Here is a 15727-nt window from a genome sequence, read left to right as displayed (position 1 = left end):
CACTACACACTATCAACATATGCAGTAGTCCAATAACCCTAGTTCCTAAAGGCAGATGAGATGACATAAATACATAAATACATAAAATATAAATAGAGGCAAAGCAGAGTAAATCGAGGCGGAAGAAGAGGAGGTGGAGGAGACAGGAAGTGAGAACATTCCAGTCCGAGAGGGAAGAGGTAGATGAGTCAGGAGAAAAGGTGTGGCCAATCCAGGCCCACTAATCCCAAATTATCTAGTTTAGCCCCCGTCTCCGCCCCTCGTTCTCAGATTAGACGTGTGGGCCAGAATCAAAATAAAGGCACCGTATGTCCCTCTGTCTCTCTGCAGACAGCTCCACAACCAAGAACAAACTCTCAACATACACAGGACAAACACTCCTGTCACAAACATATTATTTGAGGAATTGTGTTGTGGACAGCTCACTGACCGTACCCATGGCTCTACTGAAGTCAGGCTGGCTCTGGAGACAGAGTGAGTACTGTAGCTTCAATGTCTCTCGAATAATGTCATGTTGTAGTCTAACCTAGTGTCTACATGTTTTGGTCTTGGATACAGCCTTAGCCTTTACAGGTACTATCTTTACCAAGTATAGACCTCAACAGCTCAACAAAGCATAAGAAGTTATGTGGGGCACTAGTATAAGAGTGATATCAGCACTATATAGTACACTTTGAAAGACAGGTTAAGTGGCGTGTGAGGTCTGTAGAAATCTTTTCTCCCATTCGCAGTCTATGCCACTCACTCCAAAAACTGTTCTCCCATGTTCTTAAGACTGTTGATGCCATAAAGATCGATTGATTTGGACTTTTAAATAAGATCAGAATCATTCTAGAAGGTGAATGTTACGATGGTTATGAAATTCCAATCCTCACTCTACTTGTGCAGCCTGGCCATAATCTAATGAGTGTTAGCGAATCAGTGACTCACACAGACAGGCCACAAGCCAACCACAACCGCCGGAGAAAAACAACAACGGATTTAGAGCTTCAACCATATAAATAAAAACCACTTAAAATGGCTGTAGGTCTACCCACTACAGAATCATTGACTAAAATGGGTATGTGCTGAATTGAGACAGAATCTGTCTGACGGTGCATTTCAGTTAATGTGAATAAATGAAATAGCTGGAGCATTTCAGTATGTGGATAAATTAAGTAGAGCATTTCAGTTAATGTGGATAAACTAAATACAAGTATCCACAGTTGTCAAATTCGACCTGACCGATTGAAAACTAGACATCATAAACTAACCCCAAATCTACTCTACTCCACTTCACACTCCATCTCCCCCTCCCTCTCTCCTTTCCTCCCTCCCTCTCTTCCTTACTTACTTCCTTCAGCCTCTATCCTAAAACACTGGAAGCTGAATTGGTGTGACCTGTGGATCGATGGAACCCTGGCCTTCTACAAGACGGACAGTAGGCGAGAATTTGAGCACCGAGTGGGCCTCAAGACCAGCTGTGTGAGCGTCAAGTCTGGCCTGGAGTGTGCAGGTGAGGAGGGAGTGTATGGAAAGATTGGGGTGTTCAACAGACAATGGATGCTTCCGAAATGGCAACCTATTCCCTGGGCTTATAGTGCACTACTTTTGACCAGAGTTTCTTGAGACATGCTGTATTCTTTATTACAGAAAGAACGTGGAGTCCAAATATCTTTATTGACCTACAAAAGATTTGTGCCTTTGCTGTGGATCCAAATAAAGCATTGAAATGTACGGTGTCCATATTAGACTGACACAACACCAGTTTATACTGAGGCTGTCCTAATATGGACACCCTAATAATGTGTGTGTAAGTGTGTGTAACCCTATCTGTCTCTGTTGTTGTGCAGGTCTCTCTCCCCCAGAGAACCACCCCAGGGAAAACCTGGTGGTGGTGCAGCTTAGAGACAGTACCACAGTGATCCTGTGTGCCAACAGTGAGGATGAGGCACTGTGAGTCTGTATTCTTTCTCTTTCCCTCACACACACACACACACACACACGCACACACGCACACACACACACACACACACACACACACACACACACACACACACACACACACACACACACACACACACACACACACACACCCCTCGGTTTTACAGTACACATTCTTTATTTCTCTCTCACTCTCTCTCTAATTCTCCCTTCCTTTCTTTCTCATTTTCTCATTCTGTTTTGGCAGAGCGTGGAAATTGACAATTCTAGAGGTGAGACGAAACCCAGTAAGTAACCCAGTATATTTCTACAACGTGCACCACTGAGTACTGTATCAATATATCCCATATCCATAAACCCATAGCATACAGTATATGATCAATGTTTATTGGGATGCTCAGAGGACAGTCTTGTTTTATCCCTAGCCTTATCTTATCTTCTCATCCTTTTCAGTTTGTGTATGACCCGTATAACGACTCCTACCCGTCCGTCCCAATGGACGGCCACAACACCATGTACCTGGCTCCTGGATCAGGTAAAGACAACACACCCGAGCTCTGGGTCATATTCATTACTGCACACCGTAGCAAAACTTTTTGCAATAAAAAACAAAACATTGCTTATCACAAGTTCAGGTAGTCCCTCCCTGTTTCAGTCCGTTTTCTTCCGTTTGGTGCCTAGTGAATACGACTGATGTCAGCAAGTAAAAGGTGTGAATCTAGCAATCCTCCCTGAAATCAGTTGTTGAGAAAACTATCCTGGTTTTGTCAAATCCGGAAATTCTGATAAAACACACTCATATATTCACCTATGCTCCTGTATACAGTAGTACACCATATATTAAGCATCCTGTCTCATCCTCCATCTCTCTCAGGTACCCACCACATACTGATCCAGAGAGACCCATACGATGGCATAGGAGAACAGGTGGCACTGGGGCTACTGGCGGGCATGGCGGCAGGCGCTGCTATGCGCTCCTTTCTCTGGATGCCCTTCTTTTTCTGCTGATATAGAAGGCCTCTATGAGCAGGGAGGCACGGCTGGGAAACTCCCAGGCGCATATATGTAGGAGTGCTGCTGTAGGCATCACTCCTAAAAGTCTTATTTTCTTGTCATCCTTGAGTAAAAGTAATGATACCTTAATAGAAAAGGACTCAAGTAAAAGCGAAAGTCACCCAGGAAAATACTACTTGAGAAAAATTCTAAAAGTATTTGGTTTTAAATATACTTAAGTATCAAAAGTAAAAGTAAAAGTATAAATTATTTCAAATTCCTTATATTAAGCAAACCAGACTGCACAATTTAAAAAAATAACTTTTATGGATAGCCAGGGGCACACTCCAAAAAATAAATAGTAAAGTACAGGTACTCCAAAACACTACTTAAGTAATACTTTAAAGTATTTTTACTTAAGTACTTTAGACCACTGCCATTGCAGAATATGGGTGCACGTGTGTGTGTGTGTGTGTGTGTGTGTGTGTGTGTGTGTGTGTGTGTGTGTGTGTGTGTGTGTGTGTGTGTGTGTGTGTGTGTGTGTGTGTGTGTGTGTGTGTGTGTGTGTGTGTGTGTATCATCATTTGTTGTGCATTTGTCCTTAATGACATAGGCTAAATTCACACAGCATATTTAGTATGAATGTACAGTACCCGTCAAAAGTTTGGACACACCTACTCATTCCAGGTTTTTACTTTATTTTTACTATTTTCTACATTGTGGAATAATAGTGAAGACATCAAAACTATGAAATAACACATATGGAATCATGTAGTAATCAAAAAAGTGTTAAACAAATCAAAATATTTTATATTTGAGATTCTTCAAATTAGCCACCCTTTGCCTTGATGACAGCATTGCACACTCTTGTCATTCTCTCAACCAGCTTCATGAGGTAGTCACCTGGAATGCATTTCAATTAACAAGTATGCCTTGTTAAAAGTTAATTTGTGGAATTTCTTTCCTTCTTAATGCGTTTGAACCAATCAGTTGTGTTGTGACAAGGTAAGGGTGGTATCCAGAAGGAAGCCCTATTTGGTAAAATACCAAGTCCATATTATGGCAAGAACAGCTCAAATAAGCAAAGAGAAACGACAGTCCATCATTCCTTTAAGACATGGTCAGTCAATGACAAAAAGTTTCTTCAAGTTTCTTCAAGTGCAATCGCAAAAACCATCAAGCGCTATGTTGAAACTGGCTCTCTCATGAGGACCGCAACAGGAAAGGAAGACCCAGAGTGTCACACCCTGATCTTAGAGATCCTTTATTCTCTATTTTGGTTAGGTTGAGGTGTGACTAGGGTGGGCTTTCTAGTTTCTTTATTTCTAGGTTGGCTTGGTATGGTTCCCAATCAGAGGCAGCTGTCTATCGTTGTCTCTGATTGGGGATCATATTTAGGCAGCTTTTTCCCACTTGTTTGTGTATAGTTGCCTTGAGCACTGCATAGCGTCATGTTCTTTTTGTTCTTTTTTGTTTTTTTGCCGGTTCACGTAATAAAGATGATGAACCCAAACCACGCTGCATTTTGGTCAGATTCTTACAACAACGTTCGTGACACAGAGTTACCTCTGCTGCAGAGGATACGTTCATTAGAGTTAACTGCACCTCAGATTGCAGCCCAAATAAATGCTTCACAGAGTTCAACTAACAGACACATCTCAACACCAACTGTTCAGAGGAGACTGCGAGAATCAGGCCTTCATGGTCGAATTGCTTAGAAGAAACCACTACTAAAGGACACCAATAAGAAGACGAGACTTGCTTGGGCCAAGAAATAATGTCAATGGACATTAGACCGGTGGAAATCTGCCCTTTAGTCTGAATCCAAATTTGAGATTTTGGTTACAACCGCCGTGTCTTTATGAGACACAGAGTAGGTGAACGGATGATCTCTGCATGTGTGGTTCCCATCGTGAAGCACGGAGGAGTAGGTGGGATGGTGTCGGTGTGCTTGCTGGTGACACTGTGATTTATTTAGAATTCAAGGCACACATAACCAGCATGGCTACCAAAGCATTTTGCAGTGATACACCATCCCATCTGGTTTGTGCTTAGTGGGACTAACATTTGTTTTTCAACAGGACAATGACCCAAACCAGGCTATGTATTGGCTATTTAACCAAGAAGGAGAGTGATGGATTGCTGCATCAGATGACCTGGCCTCCACAATCACCTGACCTCAACCCAATTGAGATGGTTTGGGATGACTTGGACCGCAGAGCGAAGAGAAAGATGCCAGTGCTCAGCATATGTGGGAACTCCTTCAAGACTTTTGGAAAAGCATTCCTCATGAAGCTGGTTGAGAGAATGCCAAGAGTGTGCAAACGTGTCATCAAGGCAAAGGGTGGCTACTTTGAATAATCAAAAATATTCAAAATATTTTGATTTTATAACACTTTTTTGGTTAATACTGTACATGATTCCATGTGTGCTATTTCATAGTTGTGATGTCTTCACTATTATTCCACAATGTAGAAAATAGTTTAAAAAATAAGGAAAAACCCTTGAATGAGTATTTCATAGTTGTGATGTCTTCACTATTATTCCACAATGTAGAAAATAGTAATAAAAAAAAGGAAAAACCCTTGAATGAGTCCAAACTTTTGACTGGTACTCTATATGAAACGTATACGTCATGCAACATATATGAAAAACGTAAATGACCCGACTTGCATATTCAGCTGCTTGAGGTTTATGGCACCCCACAGAACCCTTGACTGCAATACTTTTTTAACTTGAAACATTGAGGTGCAAACGCTGATTACATTTATTAACCTTAGATCCTTTACTTAATTTCAGGTACAGTTTTCCATTCACAATGTTTGAGTGCAATGCTGTTGTTACTTTCAAATTGAATAAAATAGTTTCAAAACCATGGCTATGAAAATGTATATAAGATGACAGAATACTTACTTGCATAATCGTAATTCCTATGTGGAATATAAGGCTTTCATGAGAGTGCATCACTGTTGCCTGTATTCAGCCTGTCTGGTGATGGTGTTCCACAGTCCTTCATCTTCTTGGCTTTTCCTCCGTGTCTCTTTAGGGTAGCAGCCGTTTCTTTTATGATATAAAGCATAGAGAAATATGTATAAAATACACTCCCCTACTTATATATTTGGACAGTGAAGTTAAAAAGTTTCATTGGTCTCTATACTCCAGCATTTTGGATTTCAGATCAAATGTTTTATATGAGGCGACAGTACAGAATGTCACCTTTTATTTGAGGGTATTTTCATATATATCTGTTTTATAGTTTAGAAATGAATGCATTTGAGGGTGTCATAAGTATTTGAACAAAGTGCATTAAATGTAGTCCAAAGTTTAGAATTTGGTCACATATTCCTAGCATGCAATAACTAAATCAAGCTTGTGCAAACTGAAAATTTGTTGGAAGCATTTGCATTTGGTTTTGGTTGTTTCGGATTATGTTGTGCCCAATAGAAATGTACAGTAAATAATGCATTGGGTGATTTTGGAGTCAATTTTATTGTAAATAAGAATAGAATATGTTTCTGAACACTTCTACATTAATGTGAATGCTACAATGATTACAGATAATCATTAATTACTAATGATGAGTGAGAAAGTTACAGACTCAACTAAGATCATGCTCCCATCATTGCGTGATAGGAATATGGGGCCAAATACTAAACTTTTGACTAAATGTAATATACTATAAGTGAATTTCTCCAAATACTTACAGTATGACACCTTCAAATGGGGACTATATACATAAAAGGCTTTCATTTCTATGGTAAAACAAATATGTAAGAAAATACCCTCAAATAAAAGGTGACATTTTGTACTGTAGCCATTGTATCTCATATCCAAAATGCTGAGAGAGCCGAATTAAAAGGTTTAGCTTCACTGTCCAAATAAATACATAGGGGAATAAATGTATAATTTATTAGACATCAGTTGTAGCCTACACACTTGTCAATCAATCTATGTTGATGTAGTTTTTCTCCAAAACAATATTCACATGATGATGAACTTCAGAGAAGCAGAAGCAAACCATACCACTAGAGGGAGACAGAGCACATGAAACTAACATCTAATGGTTTGCTCCTAGCAGAATTTTGCTAGCCTAAGCGAATGTCTGTGCCTCGCATACTCCCCTAAAAGACCTTCACTTTAAATATTAGAAACAAGAGGCAATATCACTGTTTGTTACAAATATTTACAAATATTTTAAAACCGAATTCAATAGCCTATTAAACTCTGCTTGTTCATGTGGTTTTTAGCGTCGAGTCATAAATCAAGTCTGACCCTTCTACACCATGCCTTTCCACCATAAAAAATAAACCATCCTACAAAATCAAGTGTTGTTTTTTGTTTGAATTAAATGTCAGTGGTTACAACTTCTTAATAACACTGTAATTCAGTGATCCGATTCATCACACACAATGGGAAGGCTGTTGTAAAGCAGACCTACAGTAAGGCAAATTAACATTATTTACTTAATCTCTAAACGATAAAATGATATTTTTTATGAAACTCTCAGATCAGCCATGATTAATCAACAAAACCTTAAATTATCCTTGATTTTTGCTTTAAATGTCCATGACACTCACTTTGATGGTCATTGACACCAGTCTGTGCCTCTCTCCTTTTTTCTTAACCCTTTCCCAGATTGTGTGGTTGTTTTGTTAGGGTTGCATCAATTCGAATCTGGTATCTGGATAAGTATGACACTGAGTCACCGATTGTATACTATGTATTTTTTATTAGCTAAGCAATAAGTGGTAAATGCAATTTTCGTATATACGGGCTCTCTGTCACACCTCGCAGGGCAAAACAGAGAACTAACTTGTTCCTGACAAAGATATTATAAATATACTCTTACAGAGGTAGTTCCTGCTTCCGAGCCGGCCTGTCAGAGTAGAGACTGGGAGTGGTTTAGACTCACCCAGCCTATCGTTGATTGTTGGCGCAGAGGCTGGTCCCAGCCCCCTAAGCGCTTCAGCGGTCAGTCGTTGTAGCTGTGTAGAATATACTGTTATCAGGCACCTGGCTCCTGTTATCTAACAAAAGACCGTTAGTTCTCGCAACACTACGTTCTGAATGTGCCCCCCCCAACTCATTGCACAGTTCCTGTCTTCATGTTATTCTGTATTTTTCCATCATGAGAAAGGCCCATGTGCCTGAAACTGTTAACAATGTCTCAAGTCAGCAATGTTGCATAACACATACATCCACACAAGCCAACAGCAGATAATATTCAATCACATATATGGTAACTGCTATATTGCATAACACAGAATCCTCATAGTTTTGAATATCTTGTATTTGCTTAATAAATTGTTAGCAAACTTTTATACGCCAGCTGATGCCTTATTGCATAATATAGGCCTACGTACATGTTTTAGCCTACAAATAAATGTAGGCTGTTGCAGTGAAAGAGGAGACTGCCTCCTTGGCATAGCACACGCTGTTGGAAAAGCAGACAGATAATTGATTGAGCACTTTAGGGTATTTCTTATTATATTACTTCACATTGATAGACAATTCACTAGAAAGCAATGGAAATGTTCCTTTCAGGGAAAGATTCAATCATCAGAAAACGGTGTTTACAAAAATGAAACACGTTGCATTATGGGAGTAGAATGATTGACACGGCAGCCATTTTCCTGCTGGACGCCGTGTTCCCACCATTGTGTAAGAGATAGTAAATACTGAAACTGCTAGACAACCATAACATTTATTTCCTTGCGAAAAAACATTTATATTCACGTCAGGTAAGTGGCATATTTTAGCATGTTGTTTTGTCTAAAACACTTAACCACATTTTTATATAAGTTTTAGATTGGTTAAACTTCATTTTATTTCCAAATATCCTTCCATTCCGTCGGTGTAGAAATGGAAAAGCGACTGCCGCGATGCCAGAAGCTTTCTACTTCCACTGGCGGAAGCAGATATACAATTCTGATCCAATTTCATGTATAGTTTTACTTCGCTTGTACGGTGTAAACAAACATTCAAATACAACTCAAAGCAACTTTTTGGATAGCTACAGTTGTCTATTTTGATGTTTTAATACTCGTAGTTCTGATTTTTGCTTTGTTTTTATTAGATTTTTCAAAGTTCATGTCCCGCTCTTTGCCAGTACATTGGTAGACTATTCGATTGCCTCTTCATCTGCGGCCATAATCTTGCGGTTAGAGGCGGCACAATGGTTTGTGGACCCATCCCTACGTTCTAAGTAGTGTATCTTGATTGGTCGACAGCGAGAAAAATGCCCACTGGATTGGATGTTTTTCGATAGGCGATCTGCATACTAGTTTGATTGGTTGGGCAGTATCCGAGTGTTCACGGGTAGGATACTGGCCCAGAGAAATAGATTTCCATGACTGGCCCACTGTTGCTGTAGCATTTCAGCTGTTCAGCAAAATAGAAAGTTGTCATAACAGAGTAGTACTCCAGATGGAACCATTTCAATCATCATTTCTCCATAATAGCAACATACTAGTTAGTCTGATTAATAGTTAGTCTGATTAATCAGGCTGTAATACACAATAAATTGGTATATAAACTTGAGACATTTGTTTACAAAAATAGGGTAAATATCCCTTACAAACCAGAATGTTTAATGAATTTACATTTACAATTACTATACCGGTTGTACGTGTGGTTTGGCCTTTTGCTGCTCAAAATTTTAGACAAAATATCCACGGGAAAGTATTGTTTACCTGACTTTTTAAGAGAGCTTGTAGGTACAGTGCATTCTGAAAGTATTCAGACGCCTTGACTTTTTCCACATTTTGTTACGTTGCAGCCTTATTCTAAAATGGATTAAATAAATAAGTCCTCATCAATCAACACACAATACCCCATAATGACAAAGCGAGAATGTATTTTTAGACATTTTTGCAAATTGATTAGAAATAGAAAAACAGATACCTTAAGTATTCAGACCCTTTGCTACGAGACTCGAAATTAAGCTCAGGTGCATCCTGTTTCTATTGATAATCCTTGAGATGTTTCTACAACTTAATTGGAGTCCACCTGTAGTAAATTAAATTGATTGGACATGATTTGGAAAGGTACACACCTGTCTATATAAGGTACCACAGTTGACAGTGCATGTCAGAGCAAAAACCAAGCTGTGAGGTTGAAAAAATTGTCTCGAGAGCGCTGAGACAGGATTGTGGCAAGGCACAGATCTGGGGAAGGGTAACAAAAATGTCTGCAGCATTAAAGGTCCCCAAGAACATAGTGGCCTCCATCATTCTTAAATGGAAGAAATTTGGAACCACCAAGACTTCCTAGAGCTGGCTCCCCAGCCAGGTTTTATATCCAATACAAAACAAGATTCTCTGCTCTGAGGAAACCAAGATTGAACTCTTTGGCCTGAATGCCAAGCGTCACGTCTGGAAGAAACCTTGCACCATCCCTACAGTAAAGCATGGTGCTGGCAGCATTCTGCTGTGGGGATGTTTTTCCAGCGTCGGGGACAGGGAAACTACTCAGGATTGAGTAGTTTCCCTAAATGTGTTTTTTTTTTTTTGTGCAAATTTGCAAAAATTCCTACAATTTTTTTTTGCTTTGTCATTATGCGTGTAGATTGATAAAGGGTAGAAAACAATAAACATTTAATCCATTTTAGAATAAGGCTGCAAAATAACAAAATGTGGAAAAAGTCAAGGGGTCTGAATACTTTGCGAACACGCCCTATATTTGTTTGGGACCTAGGTAAAATTAGTTTTATATATATTTTTTCCATCAGTAGCTATTGAAGCAAGCATGACATGACAAAGAAAATTGTATATTCTGAATCAGGGGAGGATGGAGAACGATGTTTTTTTATTCAATTTCCAATATAAAACAAACTGCCTAGGTGCTGAACTGAACCATATACCAGCTCTCTAAAAAGTCAGGTTAGCAATACTTTCCTATGGATGTTTTTTCTCATTTTGAGTAGCAGAAGGACAAACCGCACAGACAACTGGTACAGTAAGTTTAAATGTAATCTTATTTAACATTCTGGCTCGTAAGGAACATTTACAAGATTTTCCACACAAATGTCTCAGGCTGTATATTCCAATGAATTGTGTATTACAGTCTGATTAATCAGACTAGTACGTTTAACACTTGGGAAAATTATATTTCAATATATTTGCAACTCACAGAATGTGTATAACAGAGCGTTGTTGACACATATTCAACATGTTTCCAATGTGGTTTTTCCTGTCTTTCAAGTATAACTAACTCGTCATGGCTCGTACCAAGCAGACCGCCCGTAAATCCACTGGAGGAAAGGCTCCACGTAAGCAGCTGGCCACCAAGGCTGCCCGCAAGAGTGCGCCGTCCACCGGTGGGGTCAAGAAGCCCCATCGTTACAGGTAAAGCATCGGTTCACCCCTAGAAATAAAAGTTTGTGTTCACCATTGAAAGTACACACGTGGATACAGCCCTATTATGACATGTAGAGCTTGTGTGAAACCACACAGGTGCTACCAATCCATATTGTTATGGAAATGACTTGACAATCCTATAAGTCCCCATGTGTCCGAAATGCCACCCTATTTCCTATATAGTACACTACTTTTGACCAGGACACATAGGAAATAGGGGGCCATTTCAGACGCAGACACTGTTTTCAATTAGCCGTTCAACAAGCCTTATAACTAAGCAGTGACTGCTGGTAAACGGTCGACACCATTCAGTGTTTACCATGGCCAGAAACGACCAGGGCAGTAGCATTCAGCATGGGGATATGAGCAGTGAAGTACTATAGTAAAAGAGAAAAGAATATAATGACTTTTTCCCCCTAGTCATACTGACAGTGTGTTGGTTCCAGGCCCGGCACTGTGGCCCTGCGTGAGATCCGTCGGTACCAGAAGTCCACTGAGCTGCTTATCCGCAAGCTGCCCTTCCAGCGCCTGGTGAGGGAGATTGCTCAGGACTTCAAGACCGACCTGCGCTTTCAGAGCGCCGCCATCGGAGCACTTCAGGTCAGTGGCTGTGTGTGAGTGAAGCTCTGTTCCTCCTAACCCAGATCATGTCCTAATTGGCCTATACACATCTCAAAATTCCTATTTTTGTGCTGACCCACTGTTCACCATGCGTGTGTGTGTGTGAAAATGATTCTGTCTGCAGGAGGCGAGCGAGGCATACCTGGTGGGTCTGTTTGAGGACACCAACCTGTGCGCCATCCATGCCAAGCGTGTCACCATCATGCCCAAAGACATCCAGCTGGCACGCCGCATCCGTGGAGAGCGTGCTTAGATGCCGCCCTTTCTTTTCTCCAATGTTTCAGCTCTATTCTCTTTTTTTTTCTTTACCTCTAACTGTCCTCACCTTCACTCTCTCGTTCCCCCCGCCCTTCCATCTCTCTCCTCAGCCCCCTCTCGCTGTATTCTTCTTGGTAGACTTTAGAGTAATGGTGATTATGATGAGATAGAAATGTGTTTGAAAAGTCTCGTCTCTCATAGTTTTTGTCTTCAGCAGATGCTTTAGGGTATCTTTTTTTGTGCATGTAGTAGGAGTCGCTGATCAGACAAATACACACACATGCTTAGAACCATGCATCCTCAGCTCTCCTACAACAAAACCACTCTGATTGACCAGGGGAGATATCAGGCATGTGTGTGTTTTGCGACAGGCGTCGGGTTTCTGCAACACTCACACACACAGGGGGGCAGACCAGAGGGGTGTTGCCCGGGGCTAGTCTGCTTAAGGGGAGTGGCAACTTCCACAGCAGGGTGCTACTTAAACTAACCCCAGGGCCTCTGCCCTGTCTGCCCACCTCCCTTTCTCACCCACTTCCTGCTCCATCCTCTACACCTGATCTGGGGTACTCTCCCCATGCACCCTCCTGCCCACCACAGCCAGACCCCTTCCCCGCCTACTCCCCTGATCCCTATCCAGCCCTTCCACACTCTCCTGCCCCTCTAAATTGATGGTTGGGGGGTGGTTGTCTGTGGAGCGCCGTTAGTCTGTTGGTGTGAGAGCTCTGATCAGCCAAGCAAATTGTATTCAAAGGCAAACGAGTATCTCTTCTTGGCTACTTAATTTTTTGTATTATTATTACTATCATTGTGGATATGGTGTCATTAAAAAAGATATATATAATTCATACATATATTTTCTTTTTACAACTGCCAGATGTCAAAATAGGAATAAGGAGGAAAAAAAAGTGATTGACTTTTTAAGACATGGGAAACTCTTGTTTTTACAGAATTATTTTTAAACCAATCAGGAAGAGCTCTGTTTCATAAGCGAGCTCCTGTTCCAATGGCAGCCACACGGGGCCGATATATACCAGCCGCCTTCCTATTTAGTTTTTCTCACTATCAGTTTGTCATTATCCATGATGCTACTCTCAATCTCTTTACCTGATCACTGTTTCTTAAGATGAGCATTAGAGTTGTCACATCTGTATAAATTGACTTTGTAGTAGCAAGAGTTACTCTGCACGTTTGGGTTCTTTTCTGTTGCTCTCACGTCTTTAGCTCTGACCATAGAATCTGTCCTTTTCCTCGAAATTTGTGATACACAATATAACCTCATGTTTGTTTTCTTATATTTTTTCTTATTCCTCCAGATTTTCAGATGTTTAAATAAGCTGATGTTTGTATTTTCCAAATTTCTCATATTATGGTGGTAATAAATAGATATCCAAATGGGTGTCTTTGTCCGTTTCCTTTTCTACAAATGTTTCGCTCTTTACTTCTTGTGTGTGTGTAGTCTAAGAGATGTAGGATTTTGATTGATGAAACATTCCGGTGAGCTACCCATTTTGATTTGAAAGAATATGACTTATAAATGCAACTAGATTACCGATGGGAACCTTTTGATGGGGGTGGGGGCCACAAAAAATCTGAAGTCATTGAGGGGCTGGGGTTGCTCACGTGTCTGTATGCCCACATGTGCATCATGCAATTCTAATTTTGCTATGGGGTAGAGAGGAAATAACTGTTTTAGAGCTAATTTCCTGTGGTTCTACACATTTTGCCATTAACTGGAGAGAAATGTTTGCAGTTTTTAATATATCTGAGTGAGACTGACAGGGCTCCCAAGTGGCGCAGCGGTCTAAGGCACTGCATCTCAGTGCTAGAGGCGTCACTACAGACCCTGGTTTCATTCCAGGCTGTATCACAACCGGCCGTGATTAGGAGTCCCATAGGGTGGCGCACAATTGGCCAAGCGTCGTCCGGTTTAGTGTTTGGCCGGGGTAGGCCGTTATTGTATATAAGAATATGTTCTTAACTGACTTGCCTAGTTAAATAAAAACAATCAATGTGGAAACCCTTGGCCGATAATTCAACCATGATTACTAAATTTAGATACCTGGCCGCTAGACTTATTTACCAATCTAAAAAATGTTAACTGACATGGGCTAATTGAGTGACTAGCAGTGACTGACATAAGAGAAACTTGCCGATTTCCCCCTCAGCAAACAAAACATTTGGCATGGGTCCTGAGATCCTCAAAAGGTTCTACAGCTGCAACATCGAGAGCATCCTGACCGGTTGCATCACTGCCTGGTATGGCAATTGCTCGGCCTCCGACCGTAAGGCACTTCAGAGGGTAGTGCTAATGGCCCAGTATATCACTGGGGCAAAGCTGCCTCCCATCCAGGACCTCTACACCAGGCGGTGTCGGAAGAAGGCCCTAAAAATTGTCAAAGACCCCAGCCACCCTAGTCATAGACTGTTCTCTCTACTACCACATGGCAAGCTGTACCGGAGTGCCAAGTCTAGGACAAAAAGGCTTCTCAACAGTTTTTACCCCCAAGCCATAAGACTCCTGAACAGGTAACCAAATGGTTACCCGGACTATTTGCATCCCCTCTTTTACACTGCTGCTACTCTGTTTATCTTATATGCATAGTCACTTCAACTTTACATTCATGTACATACTACCTCAATTGGCCCGACCAACCAGTGCTCCCGCACATTGGCTAACCGGGGTATCCTCATTGTGTCCCACCACCCGCCAACCCCTCTTTTTATGCTACTGCTACTCTCTGTTCATCATATATGCATAGTCACTTTAAACATACCTACATGTACATACTACCTTAATAAGCCTGACTAACCGGTGTCTGTATATAGCCTTGCTACTCTTATTTTCAAATGTCTTTTTACTGTTTTATTTCTTTACTTACCTACACACACACACACCTTTTCTTTGCACTATTGGTTAGAGCTTGTAAGTAAGCATTTCACTGTAAGGTCTGCCTGTTGTATTCAACGCACATGACAAATAAACTTTGATTTGATTTGATGCGCAACCACATTTTGAAATTGCACCCTGTTTATTCTATCTTGCAGTAAGTTGAGACAGTAAGTTGAGACCCCGAATGAGTGCCTTCAAAAGGGGTGCGGTCCGCCGGCAGCCAGTTGCCCATCCCTGCCCTGTCGTAACCAAAAAACTAAGGAGCCAGAACGCAAACGTTTGTTTTTGCAGGCACTGAGTTACTCTGCACCAATGTTCCTATCTTTGCCAATAAGGCAAGGCAAACAAATGATATACAGCTTGAAATCATGTTTTTGAAAGTAATGTTGCTCTCATGGAATGTCATTCCTAAAGCACAATAGAAACCAATTGCTATTTGCATGTGAATATGCATTGCAATCCTTTGCTCCTTGCTTACACTTTTGTTAGTGGCCCACTCCGAGGAATTGTCGAAAATGTGCTATATAGCAGTGAAAGATAGCGATTCCCAAGTTAGATTAGCTTTGTAAATGTATTTATTTTTGTTACATCATCAGAGATCCGTGTGCGTAGGTAGACGTGCCTGTTTTCTTTCCTAGTTCCTCTTACAATGCCTGACCAGAGGGGTAAGAAGTTGAACAGCAGT

The 15727-nt window shown here is 40.8% G+C and overlaps 2 protein-coding genes across 2 annotated transcripts; both read left to right on the top strand.

Annotated features, from left to right (window-relative positions):
- Nucleotides 1-285: 285 nt before the first annotated feature.
- LOC112258033 (pleckstrin homology domain-containing family B member 1-like) lies at nt 286-3126 on the top strand. Its single transcript, XM_024432088.2, has 6 exons — nt 286-474; nt 1343-1495; nt 1833-1935; nt 2171-2210; nt 2377-2458; nt 2798-3126. The coding sequence occupies exons 1-6, from the start codon at nt 309-311 to the stop codon at nt 2929-2931; spliced, it is 678 nt and encodes a 225-aa protein (XP_024287856.1). The 5' UTR covers nt 286-308; the 3' UTR covers nt 2932-3126.
- A 5375-nt stretch (nt 3127-8501) lies between these two features.
- Nucleotides 8502-13548, top strand: LOC112258037 (histone H3.3A). Its single transcript, XM_024432092.2, has 4 exons — nt 8502-8657; nt 11119-11261; nt 11720-11873; nt 12019-13548. Exons 2-4 carry the CDS (start codon nt 11134-11136, stop codon nt 12145-12147), a joined length of 411 nt encoding a protein of 136 aa, XP_024287860.1. The 5' UTR covers nt 8502-8657; nt 11119-11133; the 3' UTR covers nt 12148-13548.
- The last annotated feature ends 2179 nt before the right edge of the window (nt 13549-15727 follow it).

The sequence above is a fragment of the Oncorhynchus tshawytscha genome, linkage group LG09, assembly GCF_018296145.1.
Source record: "Oncorhynchus tshawytscha isolate Ot180627B linkage group LG09, Otsh_v2.0, whole genome shotgun sequence".
Lineage (NCBI taxonomy): Eukaryota > Metazoa > Chordata > Actinopteri > Salmoniformes > Salmonidae > Oncorhynchus > Oncorhynchus tshawytscha.
This window is presented reverse-complemented; position numbering and strand designations above follow the sequence as displayed.

Excerpts from the sequence above, each read along its gene's own strand:
- LOC112258033 (XM_024432088.2), top strand. The coding sequence starts at position 309 with ATGTCCCTCTGTCTCTCTGCAGACAGCTCCACAACCAAGAACAAACTC. Across the intron at positions 1,496-1,832 it reads GTCTGGCCTGGAGTGTGCAG|GTCTCTCTCCCCCAGAGAAC; the intron begins GTGAGGAGGGAG and ends GTTGTTGTGCAG. Across the intron at positions 1,936-2,170 it reads AACAGTGAGGATGAGGCACT|AGCGTGGAAATTGACAATTC; the intron begins GTGAGTCTGTAT and ends CTGTTTTGGCAG.
- LOC112258037 (XM_024432092.2), top strand. The coding sequence starts at position 11,134 with ATGGCTCGTACCAAGCAGACCGCCCGTAAATCCACTGGAGGAAAGGCT. Across the intron at positions 11,262-11,719 it reads AAGAAGCCCCATCGTTACAG|GCCCGGCACTGTGGCCCTGC; the intron begins GTAAAGCATCGG and ends TGTTGGTTCCAG. Across the intron at positions 11,874-12,018 it reads CCGCCATCGGAGCACTTCAG|GAGGCGAGCGAGGCATACCT; the intron begins GTCAGTGGCTGT and ends TTCTGTCTGCAG.